This window comes from Vidua macroura, chromosome 9, assembly GCF_024509145.1.
Source record: "Vidua macroura isolate BioBank_ID:100142 chromosome 9, ASM2450914v1, whole genome shotgun sequence".
Classification (NCBI taxonomy): domain Eukaryota; kingdom Metazoa; phylum Chordata; class Aves; order Passeriformes; family Viduidae; genus Vidua; species Vidua macroura.
Genome location: NC_071579.1, coordinates 8,669,080 through 8,688,593, shown reverse-complemented (window position 1 = coordinate 8,688,593; position 19,514 = coordinate 8,669,080). Strand labels below are relative to the sequence as shown.

Below are 19,514 nucleotides of genomic sequence, written 5' to 3'. Positions count from 1 at the left end.
TGTCACTGAGTTAAAACACACAGCTGTTCTCTAGCTGGGCTTCTCACTTTAACCTCCCCCCGTCCCCTGAAAACCCCAAAGAAACAAAAACCAGAATACAGAGCTGTGACAAAATACAGCTTGAGTCACAAGCTTTGTCCTGCAGCTTTTCTTCCTAGTTACCATCTTGTCTAAGGAAGTGCCTGTGGGTGTTTTTTCCTATTGGAGTGGCTGGCTGCTGGTATCCAAGGACAGAGGAAAATCTTACGTTATTGGGGGTCACAGTCTGCTGGAACAATAGTGAACTGTAGTCACACAAACCTGACACGTCCCCGTATCCTGGTCAGAAAACTTCCTGTGGCAGAGCTGGGGAGTGGGGAGAGCTCACATAGGGTGTGAATGAGAACTGGAATCAACTTCCAGCTTTGGTACAGGGGTGAGAGGAAATAATTCATGCCATAAATGATAAAGGAAATGCCAGGAAAAAAACCCCCACTTTCATTCCATAAAAGTCACGTCTGCCGGATGCTCCAGAAATACCATGTCAATGCATATAATACTGTGCAATGCCAAAATAACTCAGTCATGAACAGAAAAAGGAGGAATGCCCAGAGCCTAGGCCTGTACTGAGCACAGGTAAGGGAACAGGATGGCTCCGATGTCGCTCGTGCTGACGTTTCCTGGGTTGGGTTCCCCCAGGTCAAACAAAGGAAACTCGTGAGAACTGTGTTTGGGTTCATCTGTTCTTCAGAGTGAACAGAAGTTCCCAGCAGCCCTGCTTCTGTATTTGTTTCCTCAAGTGACAGCTGAAAACATTCTTTTTTGAGTCATAGGTGGGCCAATAGGAATGGTAACGTTTTCTAAGTTGTGGCAGAATGGAGGCTGGTTATTAGAGTAAAATTAGAGGAGGGCAATGAAATTAAGCTGTGGGATTTGCAAAAAAAGAGTTTTAGGGTTGCCTTACTTTTATCAGAGCTCCATCTTTGTACATTTTCTTTCAAAATTCCTGATACATTTTCTGCAATCTTTCTTGATAATTACTGTCCCAAAGCATTCCTGCTGGGTTCTGAGTTTTGACATTTGGGCTCTAATCTTACAGCTTGATTTGGGTAATCAAACCTCTGTTTTGTGCTGCCATCAGCCATGCCATAGATTAGATTGCAGTACCAGACAGGAAGATAAAAGCTGCTTCTGGCCTCAATTCTTGCAGGTTGAACAAGCAAAACAAGGAGAGGCAGAGGTTGCAGGGTCAGGAGGAGCATGTGCTTGCTCTCACCGCAGTCAAGAGGCAGCCAGACTTTGAGAGGGCTGAGTGGATCAGAAGGGTCCTAAGATGATGAGATACTTGAGTTCAAGGGGATTCCAGCTTGTTGGAGAGTAGGGAAAAGACTGCTTACACGTCTGTGAAGGAGAAAAAGAGGGGTGAAAAAAGAAAAGGAAAATTTACACTGTGCTTCAGGACCTCGTTTTAAGCATGCTGTGAGGTTTTGGGTAGGGCTGCAGCTCAGTGGTGAGGATTTTCAGTTGAATTTCAAGAGCCAAAAGGAAAAGGAGGTTTTACAAAGCCAAAAGGAGTGAGATTCTTGTAGCAGTCCAATCCAAGTCCATTTAATTATGCAAATTGCTACAAACCAGCCACAGAGAAGTAGTGCTAGAACAGAGGTCTCCATTTTCCCCACTGAGTTCTGCCAATAAATTGTGCAATTCAAATGTACAGATGGAAATCAGCCTGTAGACACAACTTGTTACATCAAAACTGTAGCAATTTACATTGGTGATTATGTTCTGTTAATTACTGGAGGAAGGAACAATGAAGTATTTTGAAAAACAATGATTCTCTGTCACATTATCTGCTGTTGTTGCTTTAATGCTCTGCTTTAACTGGGTATGAAGTCTTGCATAACACTCTTTGTTTTTGTAAATGAAATCTCACCAGTAGTAAACTCAGTACTTTTGTTGTTAGTCTTCAACAAGTCCCTATATTTTTCTCCCTCTTAATTGAGTTACTGGTGCCTTACAGTAAAAGGAATTAGGATTTATTTTCAGGGAGTTTCTGTTTCTTCCTCCTCTACCATGGGCAACAAAGGCATATTTCTTGGTGTTTGAATTTTTTGTTCCCAACTTCTGGGAGCCAAAAGGTGACATGGCAGCAGCTGTGGAACCCTTTCCTTTCTGCACCAGCTCAGGTCCCTCAGTGAGGGCAGTTCTGCTCTCTCACCTCCTCTCTGCTGCCCGGTGCAGATTTAGAAGAACTATTCAGCAGAATATTGTAGGTGCTCACTGTATTCCATTTCCTGGGAAAAATTCCTTGAGAGAAAAAGTGAAGACTGCCTGGAATAAATTCTCTTCAGTATAGCCCATGTGGTCACAAAGGGTGCCAGGAAATCTGGTATCTTCTTTTATTTCTGGATTGAAGATCATTCCTAATGCAGTAGTTTGGGAGTATAACTGCAGTCTCATGCCTTTGTAGTTCGATTTTTTTTTTTTCAGATTATAAATCCTGAAAAATAGATTAACAAAACTGTGCAATGTCAGTAAGGATTTTTTTTGGGGGGGTGGTGGTGATGCTTTTTCTTTCAGAAGAATAGTTAGCAAATGGGTCAAGCCACTTCTCTGCTAGGATTTGCTCTGTTTCTTTTTATTCCATCTTTTCTTTGCCAGTTTAATCTTCTGGTCATTTTTCTCACTCAAGTGGCACAGTGGGGCCATTACATCAGGCAGGGCCCGTGGGGTGTTCTGCTGTAATACAGTGATGTTGCAAAATAAACACCTGCTTTGATTCATTGTTTGCTGTATAAATTCACTGAGTGTTGTTTTCTATTCTGGCCAGATGGGTTTTGTAGCACTTCCTCCAGTGACTTGGTTGATGGAGAGGAACTGGAGATCAGCAATCCAGAAGAATTCTCCTCTTTTCAAGACCATGTTGTGGCAGAACAGTTGACGTACATGGATGTGGTATGTAGAGTATTGCATATAATATAACTTTATAAAATAAGACTTTTTTTTTTTTTTAAAGTTACATTGCTTTAAGTGTAGGGTTCCAGAACAGGACTGCTGCTGGGACACAGAACACAGCTCTGTGGTTATCCCAGCTGTTTCAGTCATTGAGCTTTTTCCTTCTGTCATTTTGAAGGGTTTTTTTTTGTTTTGTTTTGTTTGTTTTTTATGTGTAGCCTCTTTTGCAAAAGTTATTGGCACTGAGAAATAGCACGTTTTAACTATAACTCTGCCTGGCTTAAAGAAGTCTAGGTACTCTGGACTGTAATGCTCAAATTTTGCTTTGTTTGTATAAATACCCTTCTAAATATCATTATATTAAAAAAAAAATTATCTTGGTTATGCAGCTGATAGAAAAGTGTCCCTTATTTTCCCAGTATTGTTTAGTTGATAGTTCTTTTGGGGCATCAAGCCTATAAAGAGTATGCCAAAGTATATTTTAAACTAAGAGAGAACCACTACTTACCTTTAAGTACCATATAAGATTTAGGTCAAATTTGTCCTCTAAATCTGTATTTCTTCTTGTAAATAAAAGATTTAGGGGAAAGTTACTGGCTTACCACACCTCTGTTTCACTCTAGATGCTCTTCAGAAGAGTTGTGCCCTACCACTGTTTGGGATCCATCTGGTCTCAAAGGGATAAGAAGGAAAACAAGAACCTGGCTCCAACTGTCAGAGCCACCATCACTCAGTTCAATGCAGTCACCAAATGTGTCATCAGCACTATCCTGGGGACCAGGGAGCTCAAAATCCAGCAGAGGGCCAAGATCATTGAGAAGTGGATTCATATTGCACATGTAAAGCATTTATTCTGTTTAATGTTTTTTTGGGTGGGTGCCTTGGAGTGAAGGAGTTGGGAGAGGAGAATGGGGTTGTACACATTGGTCCCAGGCCATCTTAGCTCTAATTCTTTCTATTTTTAAAGGATTTTTTTGTGATACCAAATGAATATTGCCCTTCCTCTCCTCAGTTCTACCCCTCTATGGAAATAGGGTTGATTCTTGGCCATGCCTAAGCTTTAGAGAAGCCCAGATAGCTGATATCAGTAGCTCTTCCCTTGTCCACTGATGGAATCACTCCATCGTGGGAGGCCACTGGCCTGGGTAGGCAGGACTTCACCAGCATGTGGAATCACCTCCCTGCCCTCCATGTGCCTCAGCAGAGCTTCCAAGAGGATCTTGTAGCAGATTCCATGTTTTTTTCATGTTTTTCCTAATCTTTGCAAGAAGAGGGTTTTTCCATCCCTGCTTTGTGTAACTAGTTTGCTAATTTCCCAGGTTTTAATATTTTAAAGTAACCTTCCTAATTTCCCTCTGAGCACTGGGCAGCTGGCAATAAACGAGACCTCTCTGGAAGAGACCATTTCAAGCACTTCCATGTGGATGTCTGCTGACTTCTAAGAATCACATGGATTCTTCTTGAGCTGTAGAGAACAGTCAGAAAAATCTGAAGCCAGAGGCTTTCCAACCTTGGCAACTTCTGTGCTTCCAGAGGCAGCATTCAGTCCTGGCACCTGAGCTCTGGCAACTGCATGGTTCAGGAAGCTGGTAGGGGGAAGGTCTTGGACCTCTCCTGTGGCACTTACATCTGCTTGTTTTTATCATCATCTGATGGCTGTTTTATTGTCTGTGTGAAGGGATTAGGAAGTTTGATTTCCATTTTCTACATGCAGATCCAGGTGGCAGAGGGCACCAGCTAAAAGGGCCTTCTTCCTGAGTCAGGCTGGACAGAACTTCATCACCATCCCAAGGCAGAAGGGAGGCCTGGGGAAGTCAGGAAAGGCACTGCCCTCATCCCTCTCACTCTGTGGATGGAGAACTTTGTTCTACACCCCTGCTGATTCTGTTCTTCTCCCTTTACTTAATTCATACCTTCTGTGCTTCTCCCTTTGCTTAATTCGTTAAGTGCTCCAGTCGTAGCATGAAACACATGAAAAATGTATGTGCACACTCTGCAGAATAATGGCACACGTACAGCAGCTGGGTGCACATATACTTAGCTGCCCACTTCTGAAGAAAGCTGCTTGCTTTGTGCATGCAAATGAGTGTTTTGAATAGTTAGGTGCCTGAATTAATACATAATGAACTCATTAAAGTACAGTTATTCACTGACAACTAAACACAGCAGCATGGAGTTCCGCGTTTGTTATCTCTTCATGACTTTTGGATCCATTTTCTTGGTTCAAAAGATAAACTGGATACTTTCTCTACTGCCAGCCCTCTGCTCCATCTAGATCTAAGGTTCCTGAGCAAGAGCAGCCAATTTCATTCAAAAAATATTTTCTTTAAAAATAAAAATAAAAATGAAATAATTAATGTCCTGTTATGCTTAAATTTTTTAAAATCAAAGCTGTTTCTGCACAGGATTCTTTCTGGATTTCCCTCTGTGAAGGACACAGCATGAAACAAAGTTATTAAAACCAGTCTTAAAAATTCTTCTTACATGCAAATGAAAGATTGCTCAAGTTTAGTCTGCAGTCGGTTGAACCACTGAGAACACTAAATCCAATATTAAATGGAATTCCTACTGTGCTCCAAATTACACAGCGTGCAGTTAAGTCAAGATGGTTCCAAATTGGATCTTCCAGTTCAAACTCCTGTAGTACTGGGAAGAAAGAAGAAAAGCTGATAATTTGTGCCTCTAAATTCGTGTTCTTCACAACCTAAATTTCAGGTTGAACATAAAGAAAGGTCTCATTCTTTAACATGTCAGTCTCTGGAGAAGAGCTGTTATGTGGCTTTTTTTTTTCGGCCCTAAGCCATGCAAAAACAGCTTTCAGTTCTAGTGAGTCCTGCCCCATGATCTTGAACTTGGTCTTTATCTGACCCAAGCACCTGCTTCAGGTGCTGTCAGCTCAGGCTCTCTGCTTAAGCCACACTTGGATAAATGTAGTCTCCTAATTAGCACAGTTTTTTTGTGGGTCAGTAACTGGTAGAGCTGGTACTCTCCCTAGCTGTTCAGTCACTTCTAATGCAGCTCATGAACAGAGATGCTGATATATTAAGTCTGACTTCTGCTTATACTGAGGTTGCTTTACATTTGTTCAGTCCTACAAAGGAAATAAATCACGTCTGCTTTCACTGTAAGAATCCTTTACATAATAAGCATTATCAGGGTAAGAATAAGATTCATAAAAATGTTGATAAGCAGAATTGGAGGTTGAATATTCTTATCTCCATGCAGCAGTCAAATTGGCAGATGTTTTGTCTGCTGGGTTTGCATGTACAGACACCTGTGCTGAAGTTCGTGGTATCCAAGCTCTCGTTTTTGAGCTACCCACAGATTTCCAGGAGTCACAGACCAGACTTTCCCTCATGCTTCCCTCCACTTTATGAGCAATCTGTGCTACTTTCTGAGTTTTTCATGATCCTTTTCCACCCAAGCTTTTGTCACAGAGTAGCTACAAAAGAAATGTCCATGAAGTAGTCTTTGTTCAGATTTGATCCCAACTCTGGAAAAGCTGGGAAGATTTTTCTCTTTAACAGTGTGCACATACTTGAATAACAGGTTATTCCTTTGCATGTCTTTATTTTTAATTGACACTGAGATGATTGAGGGCTTACATTTTAAATACCACATGCAAAGAGTCAAAACCTGGTTTTCTCCCTCAGGGATAAAAGGGATTGGTAACTATAAAGAGCTTTTTAAGAAGTATAACCTTTGTGCCTTTCACCATAGCTTCATGGACTCAGTTCCACTTTTATTTTTACTTGGAGAACTGGAAGCTGTGACACCACAAATACATGAAAGTGAGGAAAACAAGCTCTAAGTGCCAAAGCTTGTGAAGTGTTTGGTGGCTGGAGCGGGGAGTGATATTTTTGATGCTCAGTATTTGCACAGCTGCTGCTCAGCAGTGAGAATGTGTAGCAGGCCTGACAGGGCTCAGAGAGAGGAGCACTAAGGTCTGTGTAGTGCTGACATTTAATGCTCCTGTGTTTCCAACCACTCCTTTCACAGGAATGTAGGATCCTGAAGAACTTCTCTTCCTTGAGGGCCATCATTTCAGCTCTGCAGTCCAACTCCATCTATCGGCTGAAGACCACCTGGATGTGTGTTTCCAAGTAAGCCTCTCCCTCAGTTCCCAAGGGCCACAGGGCTCAGTGTTCCTTCTTTTCATCCTCTCCTCACTCCTCCTGTTCTGTTCCTTCACTGACATGGGTCCTGTCAGAAGAACCTCCCATTCCTGGGAGGCTCAGACCCCTCCTGTGAGCTCCTCTTTCCTCTTGAAGGGACAATCTGCCCTTGGGCATATTGCATTCTGTCCCTTTTAGCATATTGGGTCTTCCACAACCTCTCTAGAAAAACCATGCTGTTGTCTTCTCACCCAGCTCATGCTCACCACTTTCAGGGCAGCACGACCTCTGCTTGTTGTCTTCTCTCCCATGAAGTTTGAGGAGATCCAGCTTGCTACAAATCCTCCCAACTCTTCTCCTGGTGCTGATATTTACATAAAATATATTCCCAAATTACAAAATCCAGTATTGAATATAATATTTCTTCCAGGGGAACACTTTGTTGTGTAAATAATATTTGCTGCCTGCCCTACAGATGCCAGAAGTTGCTGTCCAGAAAAAATGGGTGTTCTGCTCATTCAGTTTGGGGATACCAGATTTCTTTGCCTTTGATAAATTAAAATACCACTCTGCTAGGCAGCATCCTTCTGTATTTCCTCTCCACAGAGGTGGGGTTTTCCTTCTGCTGCCCTGTGTTTCTGATCTAAATATTGCCTCTCTTGTGTTTACTGTGTTGGGCAAAAAACTACTCTACACGTATTTGCTTCCAGCTTTCCAGAACACATGGAATAGGGCAAAAATCAAGCACTTGGGTTCCCTCTCAGCTGTTTTTCTGTTCCTTTATAACCCCTGACCCATTCTCACACTGCACTGACAGTTCAAAGCCTGCCCAGGGGCTGCTAATGGTGTTCCTTTGCTGTCAGATGAAGCCCAACTTTACTGGAAGCACCAGAAAGTCCCACCAAGGCTCCCAGGAGATGTGCACCATCTCACTGGGTGCATTTTGGTGCTGTTATCTTTTATAAGTAGAACTGTTAATGACTGATGAGAAAGAAACAGAAACTTGATTGGATTTTAGAGTGCTTGCTAATGACATAAATGATACTATCTTCTCCTGTGCAGGGACATCCTGCTGATGTATGAAGAGCTGTCTGACATCTTCTCAGACCATGACAATTATCTGACTAGTAGGGAGCTGCTGATGAAGGTGAGAACTGGTGTGAGTTCAAAACTTGTGATCTCAATGAAATCTGAGGTTTAACCCTTTTTGAAACCAGCTGCCAAAGTTCATCACTTCCTCGAGGACCTTTCGTGGTGCTTTAGGGAAGAGCAGGCTGTAAAACCTGAACTTCTTGCTGGGGTGAGAGTTGACTTCCTTGTTCCTGGAAGAATCAGTAGCTTTAGCCTGGATAGCCACAACCAGCAGGCTTTGGCAGCATGATCTGGCTGGACAGCAGGTCTTGCAGGCCCTCAGAGGTCACTGGAACAATGCCACAGCTTCAGCTGAGGAATCAATCCAAGATGTTTGTCCCATTATCCTGTACCTTTCTTAGAACTAGGAAGCAGGGCTGGGAATTCTGAAGGAACAGGCTTCCTACTCTGTGGGTGGCCAGATGGACAACAAAGAGGCCTCTGTGTGGAGCAGTTTGACTTATGCACTCTCCTGGGTGAACCCCAGTAAGCTCAGGAGCCTCAAAGGGGTGAGGAAGAATGGCAGGGAAAGGTTATGTTCTGCAGAAACTAAGGAATGTTTGTGGCAGGTTTTTTCCATCTACATAAAAAAGTTCCTATAAATTCACTAACCAGTTCATTCTTTGGCAGTTCTGTCCAGCCAGTCTGGCATTTGTCCCTCAGCCCCTTGCCTGGGGATCTGAAACACTGTGTTTTGCTCAGGAATGGTGGGTGAACACATTCACATCTGTCAGTCTGTTTTGTTTATCATCCATTTATCAGCATCTGTAGGTAATTCTTAAAGCAGGTGAGACCATAATAAGGATAGAGGGAAAATGTGTGTTCAGAACAGCCTATTTAACTAAATATTAAAAGACAAAACAACTCAGACTGAGCCCAGACCTCTGGCTTCCAGTAAATCACCCTCCAGCTGTCCTAAGCAGATTTGAAAAACATTTTGGAAGTAGTGAGAGGAGAAAAATCCCACAGAGTAGCTAGAACCTCTCCCCTACTTTTCACCTTGGACTATTTGGAGGATAAATATCCACTGAATCATCAGAGGCTTAGTTTTCCTTCACTATAAATAGCCCCTGTAAGGGAAGCCATGTTGGACCTTGCCTGTCCATCCTGCAAATCCAAGTGTGGAGCAAACAAAATGCAATTGGAAACAGATTGGGTGGCATGGAAAGGGTGCAGTGTTCTCTTCTCCTGAACAGACATTGATAATGATTTGTGACACATCTATGCAACCACTGCAAGAAACATGTAACTCCAACATCCCCTGTGCATCCAGGGAAATAAAGGTTTAAAGAACTATGGTGAAATATCTCATCCATTCATAGGAAAGCTGGAGTTGTGGGGATGGAAACCCATTCCTTTAATTTCCTGCATGGTTTTGGATTAGTCAGTAAGCCACAGTCACTGTGGCTGTGGAATCTTGGTGTTGCAGCATAAGAAAAACAACAAAGCATTACATAAGATGGAGATGTTTACTTGTAGCAGGCCTGATTAGGGAATTAACCAGAAATCCTGATGTCAGGAATGTTGGGATAGAGCATCTGGACACCTGAAGTATGTCTGGGCTTCTCTGATTTAAACTCCCAAGAGATTTTCAGCAGCACTTGGCTTTGGCCAGAGCCGTTCTGCAGAAAAATTCCCTCACAGTCATCTTGGGTGATTTTTGTCCAAAATTCCCAATGAGCATCCGAGTCCCAGGAAATCAGCACACGTGTATATACAGCAAGTATTTTTTGCTGGCTTGTCTGGTTAAATGTACTTACTATTTTACATGCATGTAGTTGCCAGTTACCACTTGGATCCTTTATTAATTGCCTTTAATTCTTTATCACCTCACAGGAAGCAACATCCAAATTTGCAAATCTGGACAGCAGTGAGAAAGAAAATCAGAAAAAGTCACAGAAGCGACTGCAACTTCAAAAAAACAAGGTGTGTTTGGGGGTTTTCCTCCTCTTTTTGAACTGGTAACATGATTAACCCTAATTGGTCAATTCTATAAGAAGCAAAATCTAGAAAGGTCTTCACCAGAGTGAGTGGGCAGGAGGGACTGATGGATATAAACATGTGGTCATCACTTCCAGCTCTCTTTTTCTGGTCCTACAAGAAAGAGTTCCATTATCTACTCTTGTTACACTTTAGAGAGAAACACAATTTCCATGTAGTAAAATATGTGCTGCTGTAAATACTGGAATTCTTGTGATAAAGGAAATTAACTCTGGCAGAGCAGAAGTCTCATTTACTTTCAAACATATGATGAAGCTGATGACATACCAGCTTCTGACATACCAGCTTGAGAATTGCACAGGCTTTTACAGAGATTGCTTTGTAAAATGTGTCTGGGATCCAGTGTGCTGGTGAAAATGGTTTGTCTCAAAGCTGGCAAAGATTTTAAAGGACAGGGGGAGAGAAATCTGGAATAGTGAGGCAAAAGTGCTGAACATGATTTTTGTCTGTGTAGTTCTTTGACTGGAAAAAATACAGTTCCTTCTGGATGGTAGAAACAAGTGTTTCCTTCGCAAGTGTAGAGCCAGCCTGAACTCTGCAAGTGCTGACAGTCTAGAAGTTCAAAGTGTCAATAATTAGCATTAAAATGCAGTGGGTGGCTGGGGAAGATGGTCACTTCTTTGAGAGAAATAAATGGTGGCTTGATTTGACTTCACTATCCCAAGGTATAATCACACATCATTAAGTAAAACCCCACAGGGATGAAGCAGAAGCTGCTCACACAGGCTGGCCAGGACCAACCCTAGCTCCTCCTCTTGCAGCAGGTGACAGAGGGAACCTGTCCCTGGTCCTCAGTGCTTCTCCCAAAGGCAGGGTTTCCTGGGGATCCACTGTTGGGAATCAATGATGGGCAATACTGTAATACAAAACCACTGGGTAATACCTGTGAGAGCATCCTGGTCTCACTGGAATTGGATTTATATTCTAGATTATTTAATGAAAATGAGGTAATGAAAGAAAACATAATTATAGGACTGATGCTTAGTTAAGCAGATTACTTTCATTTCATTTTCTTACACAGGAGTGTTCTGGAATTCTAATTATTCTCATTTTTCAGTCAGTTAATCCAGCATTGCTCTGCTCACTTGCAGGGAGTGATGCAAGGCACGGTCCCTTACCTTGGCACCTTCCTGACCGATCTCATCATGCTTGACACAGCCCTTCAGGACTATGTCGAGGTAACGTGGGGCAATTTTTTGGAACCCTAAAATATCCTCCCTGCCTTCCCAACTGAGTTTACTTGTTTCTGTATCTCTCCTTCTGCAGCTCTTAAAATCTGTTTACAAAAAGAAAAGGGCAGCAATATGCAGTGTTATTAACTGTAGCTTGTGTGAATTTTTGTGTATTTATCTCAAGGTACAAATCTGGCTCTTCTCTGATCCCTTCTCTTTCCTTCCAACAGGGTGGCCTGATCAATTTTGAGAAGAGACGAAGGGTAAGTTGAATGTTCTGTGATTTTTGGTTTAGTGATACCCTCTGGGCAAGGGCATCTGTCTTTAGCAGCTGGACCAGACCTGGTGGCAGGAGACCTTTGCTTTCCAGAACACACAGTAGTAAATATCTTCCTTCTGCTGCAGGAAATCCTTTGTAGGTGAAAGTCTGCAGAGGGCAAACCAGGTGGAGAGGACTGAGAAATAAATGCTGTCAGTCTCTCCTTTCAGCCTGATCCTTGTTGGTCAGAGATAAGTAATGTCCTGTAGGAGTAAAGGTGCTGGGGTTACTGTGGGCTGAATGAAGTCAGGCCAAGTCTCCATCCTGGGGCTTGAAAGCAGACTTGGCTGAGATGGAGCCATTTCCTCCCCTTAAGTGCTCAATAACCTGCCCTAAACAATCCAGGATTACTCTGGCAAAGTGTGTGTACAAGTGCAGTTACAGAAGAGCAGCACACTCTGGTCACATTCCTTAAGGGTAGCATTTTACATTCCTCTGGAGCAAGTGTGAGTGCACATTATGGATCCTAGGGAAAAAAGCCCACCTTTATTGTTAGAAAACCGGTTCTTGAAATAGTTACTTGACTGAAACTGAACTTCACATAAAGCTAAGTTTGTCCTGGATCCCTTGTATGAATAAATATAATCTTGTTTTCTAATTAGACTTTCTATGTGATTATTTATTTTCTTAGGAATTTGAAGTCATTGCCCAAATCAAGCTCCTGCAATCTTCATGCAACAGCTATTGCCTGATACCAGACCAAAAATTCATCCAGTGGTTCAGGAGGCAGCGACACTTAACGGAGGAGGAGAGGTAGGTCCTCAGTGTAGCTGGCAAACCTCTGTTCTCACCCCCCACACACACCTGGGCAGGTCAGGGCAGGGACATACAAACACTGGAGAGCACTAGTTTAAAAACCTATTATAAGGAGGTGAAATATCCCCTTGGCCCTGGTAAAATGCAAGCAGAGCAGTGTTCCTCTTTGTGGTGCTGCAACCTTCTCTGAGGTGAGAACAACTGAAGGACTCTGGGATTTCTTGAATGTGAGATGTACAACTAAATGACAAACAGTGTACAACTAAATAAACTGTACAACTAAATGACATTGTATAACTAAATAACATTGTTTGCAAATATTCACCTGCTGGCCTCTGCCCTACAGTTACAAACTCTCACGTGAGGCTGAAGCAGCTGCTGATACCAACATCCTGTCTCCAAAATCCCAGAAAAGCATGGTGAAGAGGATCAGCACGTGAGTTATGATGGGGCAGAGGGGTTTTGGGCTGGGAATATGGACCAGGATAACTCAAACAAGCAGTGCTCATTTAATCAGCTGCAGAACCTGGCTGGGGATCCACGGCCCTGCATTGCTTTAAGGAGAAATGCAGCCTGGTGGCTGAAGCTGTCCCTTTGTGTTGCTAGCAGCAGACATGAGGATTATTAAAGATAGAAGAGACTAGAATAAAAAATCCTTCATATGGTGTCAAAAAAAGGAACCATTTTAGTGCTGGATTAGAATTCAGTACCTGTTGTGTAATAACTTCACTGAATGCAGCAGGAAAACAGAGTAAAGGTGGATAAAGTCTGGTCTATTATTAGTCTAAATTGCTATAGACATGCAAAAATTCCTTGCAGGATTTTAATATGAAAACTAAGGTTAGGAAAAAGGCATTTGATAGTGGAAACAACCAGCTGGAGAAGGAAAAAAACATCATGGGAACATGGTCCAATTTGGTGTAATAGCACAGAGATTCAAACAGGAGGTGGGCAGAGGACAGGGCCATGCAGCTGGACATGGGAAACAAGAGGCTAGCAGGAATGCAGGAAAAGCTGCATGGAATAAAGCAGAACTCAAAGACTGAAGTAGAAATATCTGCACTCTGAATGTGTTTTGCAAATGAATACTGTAGAAAAGCAGTCAGTGACACCTCTCTAAGCTGTATTCAGTCAGTAAGTGCATGCTGATGCTCCCTGCTCCTCCTCTTGGTGGGTCAGACCAGCTTGTTTTGTTACCTTTGACACGCCTTTCAAGTCACCTGACCTGCATTTAGAAATGAGCTCGGAGAGGGAGCACCTTTATGATCTCCTTATTGTGTGTATCTCCAGCCTTCTAGAGAGAACCCAGTACCTGTGGCACCCTGATAGAGGGCAGAAATTGGCAGCAGGATGAATTTGCTCTTTGAAGCCCTTTTTTCTGTAAAATGAGCCTGAAAATGTGAAGAGATGGAGTGGAGTGGAGAATGGGGCATGAGCTGGTTGTGGCCTTGCAGCTGTGGGCACTCTGGGTCAGGAAGGTGTTCTGTTAGCCTGTAACAAAGCCTCTGGACAAACTATATAAACACCACAAAAGAAATGACAACAACAGGCCACTCCAGAGAGGAAAGAACTCCAGAATGAGAGAGTTCTGAACCAAGGGACAGCTTTGCTTAGCCCAGTTCTCGCTTACTGGCTTTTATGCTTTCTTTGTTTCCATACTAGACTTTTTCTGGGCACTGATGTGTTCACCCCACCCAAAGAACAGCCCCTGAAGAGCTCTCCTGTAGGAGGGAGCTCCGGGGAAAGCACGGATTCAGCCAGTGTTTCGTCGTGTGAGTTTAATCACTCTGAAACTGAGGATGTGTGTGTGACTCCCGTCTCTAGTCCTGAGGACCCTCTGAAAAAGGTACAGCTGAGGCCTCTGCATGCTGCAGGCAGGCCCAAGATACTTGCCCAAGGCTCTTGGTCTTGACTAAAGCATTGGTTTTAGTGAAATGGAGAGAGAAATGTGTAAAAATGGAAGTAATCCAGTCGGGGCTCTTGCACAATGTTCTGTGTTGTCCTTACAGTGGGGTTGTTCCTGTCAGGAAGCTTTTGAGCAATGCAGAGGGAGAGAAAGGCAAATGCTGAGCAGGGGAAGGAAGGGGGCAGTTTCAAGGGGAATGGCAGAGAGGAGGGGTGTGTGTATTTCCACTTGTGTAAAGGCTCTCACCTGGAGCAGGAGTGCCTGTGACAGCCTGTGCTCCTTCCCAGCCGGTCCCAGTTCCTGGCTGGCTGCCTACAGCCTCATGCTGTTCCTTGGATCTGCTGCCACCTCCTGGGCTGCTCTTACTGCGAGGCCAGAGCATCCCCAGCAGGACAGAAATTGTCATTAAAATGCTGTAATCAGTCAAGTGAAGTTCAGTTTTCAGTTCAGGCCAGGAATCCCCCTGCCAGCAGGCTGGGTGGAGTGTGGGTGACTGAGGTTTTGTCTGTGCCTTCTGCTTTCTCCCATTCCTCAATGACACAGGCAAACACACCAAATGTCCCCTTTGTGACAGCACTTTCCTTTCTGTTGTGCAGATCTCTGGCTACTCCTTATCCTCCTGTTCTCCTGACTCTTCCATGAGCACGCCTTCCTCAGGGGTGTCATCTTTACCCTCATTCCTGCTGGCCTCCAACGACGACAAGAGCTCCGTGGGCTCCGACAAGGGCTATGACTCCGACAAGGGCTCCATCAGCTCCGACAAGGGCTCTGGCTCCAGCAAGGGCTCTGTCTTCGACGCTGGCTCAGGCTTGGACAGTGGCTCCATCATCTCCAGGGACTCGGGCTCGGTGCCAAGCAGTGCCCCCAGAGTGCTGCCCGTGTACAACCGACAGAGCGAGGGCTCCTGCATCATCCGGGTCAGCATGGACGGGCTCCACGCCAGCGTCTACAAGAGCATCCTGGTGAGTGGCACAGCTCTGGGCTCAGCAGGTGTGTCCATGGGGGGTGAGTGAACCCATCACTGCACTTTGAGAGCACCCCTTCACTGAGCTGGCTCATCAAACCTGGCTGAAACGGGAAAATGGCACACGGTGCCATGCAGAATGGAGCCTGGTAGGAATGAGATGTTTTAAAATAGCTTTAGGGAAGTTTCTGGTCTGGAAATAGTTTTATGAAAAAGCTCCAGGTGAAGCACTGTGAGCACACTGAGGTTTTGACATAAGATGGTATGTTTTCCCTTAAGCAGCTTTCCCCAGGAGCTGGTTTCTGGAAACAGGGAGCTGGCATGCCTTTTAATTCCACAGCTTCCCCAGTGAAGAAGGGAGAATCTCCCTCCTCTTGCCAGACCAGCAGCCCCAGAATTCAGGCATTTCCCTCTCTGCTTATTCCACAGACATATCCCAGTAATGCCACTGGTGCTGGACCATGGGTGATGTGGCTTAGCTCAGCTGGGGGGACACAAATGTGGGGTACTTCTCAGCATCTTTAGTTCCTGATTTTAACGGTCTCACTTCCCCAAATCCAGCAAGTTGTTCCTTAAGGGCCTGATGGATTTGGCTGCTGGTGAGACTGCAGGAGGCTCTGGAGGAGCCGTGTGTCTGCTCCAGATGCACTTGCACAGCACACAGCAAACCCAGCCACAAGGCCAGAAAGCTTTGCAGGATGTCCAAGGAAGCGCTTAGCGCAGGAGCCTGCAACAGCAGCTGGGGCAGCTCTTCACGGGGGCTTTTGTGGCTGGTGAGAGTGAGGTCTCTCAGAGGGAGCAGACACTGGGATCTACTGCTGTCTCTGCTAGTACTGTATCTGTGTCAGCTTGAACTAAAAAGCCACCCCCTCCAAATGTCAAAACCGCTAAGTTTAGTATCTGTCAGCACCTGCCCCTTCGTTACTGACCTGTTTCTTCAGTTCTCTGACATCTCTTCCAAGAACAAGCAGTCAGGTTTTCGCTAAATCGCTAAATCACGAGAGTGAATGAGAAGAATCTCTCATTGCACCTTATCTTTCCAGATAACCAACCAAGACAGGATCCCTGATGTCACCCAGCGAGCCTTGCTGAAGCACAACCTTGAGCCTGATGCAGTTGAAGATTATGAGCTTGTGCAGGTCATCTCTGAGGACAAAGGTAGGGAAGCAGAACTCTGCTGCTGCCTGGAAAGTTCTGTTGGATTTCAAAGGGAAGAGTAAAACTGGAAGCATTAGAAATGCTCTTGACAGGTCACAGGTGCCATTGAGAACCCCCTGGCTGCTCAGGGGTGGTTTCTGTCAGCACAGCCCCCTTCCCACAGGCACAGCCAGCTCCTGGGCTGCCAGGCTGTGTGCTTTCATGTGTGCCTTGCAGCCGTAGAGTGACCACAGGATTTTGGGTGGGGGTGATGTTCTGCCTCCCTGGGACCAGGCCCTCGGATCCCACCCATCATCAGCCTTCTCTGAGAGAGTCTGCCAGGGCCTCTGCCAGGCTGAGCATTCCTGGGCCTGGCCTCCCCCTCCTGCCCTGCTCCCTTTCCTGCAGGAAGCTGCTCCCGATGCTGCTGTGGCAGAACAGGGAGATGGCCCTGTCTGCATTGTCCTGCTCCCTGTCCTCTCTCAGCTTTCCTGCTGCTGTGCCCCCCTCCCCACTAACGCTGCTCTGGCCCTGTTCTGCAGAGCTGGTGTTCCCCCGCGATGCCAACGTGTTCTATGGCATGAACAGCCACGTGAACTTCGATTTCATCCTGCGGAAGAAGGCAGAGCTCCTTGGCTGAGGCTGCACCTGCGCTGCCCTCACGGGTTATGGGGAATCTGGCGGAATTCCCTGTTGAAAATGTGCAATTGGAGCAATGGGCAGCCCTGGTGCAAAGGCTCCAGGCTGCTACATTTGTCTTGAGGACACCCCATGAGCCACCTCTGTGAGAAAAGGGTCTCCTTCATGCCAGTATTATACAGAAGATCATCTGAACTTATTTTTATAGAACTGAAGCAAGTTCTGAGTATGTCTGCCTGAACCAGCTGAGAATTTTTTGCACTTGTTCCACACCAGAGAATGACCCGTTTTGGATCTTGTTTCCAAAGAACTTAAAAATGAATGAACTGCACTTGCCTTTGCATGAACATCATGAATGGGACAAACAGACACTACTTTGTGTTGGATGGAGGTCTTAATGTCACAGCAGGGTAATTTCCCTTGGACTTGGTTAAGCCATGGACCAGAACTTGATGCCTTTTGTGTGCACTCCCATGTGATGGATGGGCGTCCTCCCAATGTGCAATTCCTCTGCCAGAACTGTGAACCTCTTTAAAAGCCATAAGTAAGACGCTGGATTGTAAGCAGCCCTGATTTGAGACACACGAAATACACACAGTATTTCTGGTTCTGCTGGTAGCACTGTGCATGTCTGCACAGATCTAGCAGTTGTTATCCAAACAGATAGCTTAGGATTCTTAAGGATCATTAGTTAAAAGAGTTTTATCCATGCCTGGGCCTTTTACCCCCAGTTTTCTGGCACTAATTTGCAACACAGGGCTCAGGTAAGTTTTACACTACATTTGGATTTATCACTTCTGTTTACAGGTAGGTAAAACAGACCGACTGTAGGTCTACTGTACATCCAAGAGACCTCAGGCAGGTCCCACAAGCCTGGTGTAGGTCATAGCCTGAACAATTTATGAATTCCAGTTGTTTGTTTAGAGGGTGACAGAGTGGGGGGGTTGTTACTGAGCCTTTACCTTTGCCCAGAGTTAGGGCAAAACTAGAAGTTCAGTTTTCTCTGCTTTTGGTGTCTGTACAGTGCAGTTCCTTGTGTACATAGCATAGCTCCTAATGTATATAGTACTGCTCACTCAGAGGGTGTATGGCAGCGTTAAGCTGAAACATAAATGTTCTGGATTTTAAAATTACACTTTGCAAATTTTTATATATGTTATGTTTTTAACTGCTTACCTGTAATCTTTATATGATAAGTATATAAATTGTTTTTCATTAATATTTGCCTGGAATCAGTCAATTTCCTTTTATTAGTGCATGTCAGATGTGTAAAAACACCTCACAACACTTCCCTTGCTGTCACTTTCTTCAGCCTCTCCACTTCTAGTGTTTTAATTTCTCAACAGCAAAGCCAAAGCCCTCCAATGCATCAGCCATGCACACAGCCTCTGAGAGATAGGCATATTTTGTGCTATTTTTTGAGGTTTTAGCTTAAAGATTTCTGTAACTGTGTAATTAAGACTGCACATCAATTTCATGTCTTCTGCATGAAATTATTCTCTTTTGAGTCACTGAATGACTTCTGAGGCCAGTTAATACATAAGAAGTGCTTTTGAGTGTATCCATTTCTCCCACTGTCTCACACACACATACACAAGGTAAAGGACCAGTCAGCCAGACTGAGTCCTTGTCTACTCTGAAATGGACACAGGCATTTAATCCTATAGCCTTCATGTGTTCCCCTCCCTGAAACCACCATCAAGGCCAAGGAGCCCAGAAGCTCCAGTTCAAGACTGTTCAAGTGATGCAAAGACCTTTTCCATCTTCCATTATCTGAATGAAGTTAAAAGACCAAAACAGGGACAACTCAAATACCTTGTATGCTTTTTAAATCCATGCTCTGTTTGCTGGTGAGGAGCACCCCGTGATGATGCAGGGAAATACGTGTCAGCACACAGGGAAACCCCACAGCAAGGGGGAAGGAAGGAGAGGCTGCTCATAGGCACTGAGGTGGGTCTGTCATGGAACAAAAAACATGAGGGTGGAAGAGACGTGGCTCTCATATCTGCAGTGACACTCGACAGTGCTGGATGTTCACCTGGTCACACAGCTCTGCTCCTGCAGGAGCTTCTCACCAACGCCTCTGGGACTTCCAGTGTCTTTCACACAGGCCACGTGGGCTCATAAAGCCAGAGACCTGCGGAGGAAGCAAGAGGGATTGTGAGGAAGGAATGACCCAGGCTGTGTGTGGGCCTATGGTGCAACCTCCATACTCACCAGGTTGTGTGGGCACCTGCTCCCACATGGACACCAGCAGGAACTTGGCTTCCAGGTGGGAACTGCAGAATGGGCCCCTTTATACAGCCAGTGACTCCATGGGAGAGGGACACAGCCAAGAATCCCTTGAGCTGGACTTCCATTAACCTCCAGTTAACATTCCGGGTCAGGCTGGAGGGGGCTTGGAGCAACCTGGTCTAGTGAAAGGTGTCCCTGCCCGTGG

At 44.7% G+C, this 19,514-nt stretch overlaps 1 protein-coding gene across 1 annotated transcript in view; it reads left to right on the top strand.

Annotated features, from left to right (window-relative positions):
- RGL1 (ral guanine nucleotide dissociation stimulator like 1) overlaps nt 1-18,293 on the top strand; it is a 53,368-nt gene extending 35,075 nt beyond the window's left edge. The window contains exons 6-18 of the mRNA XM_053985086.1: nt 2,810-2,934; nt 3,558-3,773; nt 6,934-7,037; nt 8,112-8,196; nt 10,017-10,106; nt 11,273-11,359; nt 11,584-11,616; nt 12,304-12,425; nt 12,775-12,864; nt 14,091-14,274; nt 14,931-15,296; nt 16,342-16,456; nt 16,978-18,293. Coding sequence (XP_053841061.1) covers nt 2,810-2,934; nt 3,558-3,773; nt 6,934-7,037; nt 8,112-8,196; nt 10,017-10,106; nt 11,273-11,359; nt 11,584-11,616; nt 12,304-12,425; nt 12,775-12,864; nt 14,091-14,274; nt 14,931-15,296; nt 16,342-16,456; nt 16,978-17,075 — 1,715 coding nt within the window. The 3' untranslated portion in view covers nt 17,076-18,293. The remainder of the gene's footprint in view (nt 1-2,809; nt 2,935-3,557; nt 3,774-6,933; nt 7,038-8,111; nt 8,197-10,016; nt 10,107-11,272; nt 11,360-11,583; nt 11,617-12,303; nt 12,426-12,774; nt 12,865-14,090; nt 14,275-14,930; nt 15,297-16,341; nt 16,457-16,977) is intronic.
- Nucleotides 18,294-19,514: the final 1,221 nt, after the last annotated feature.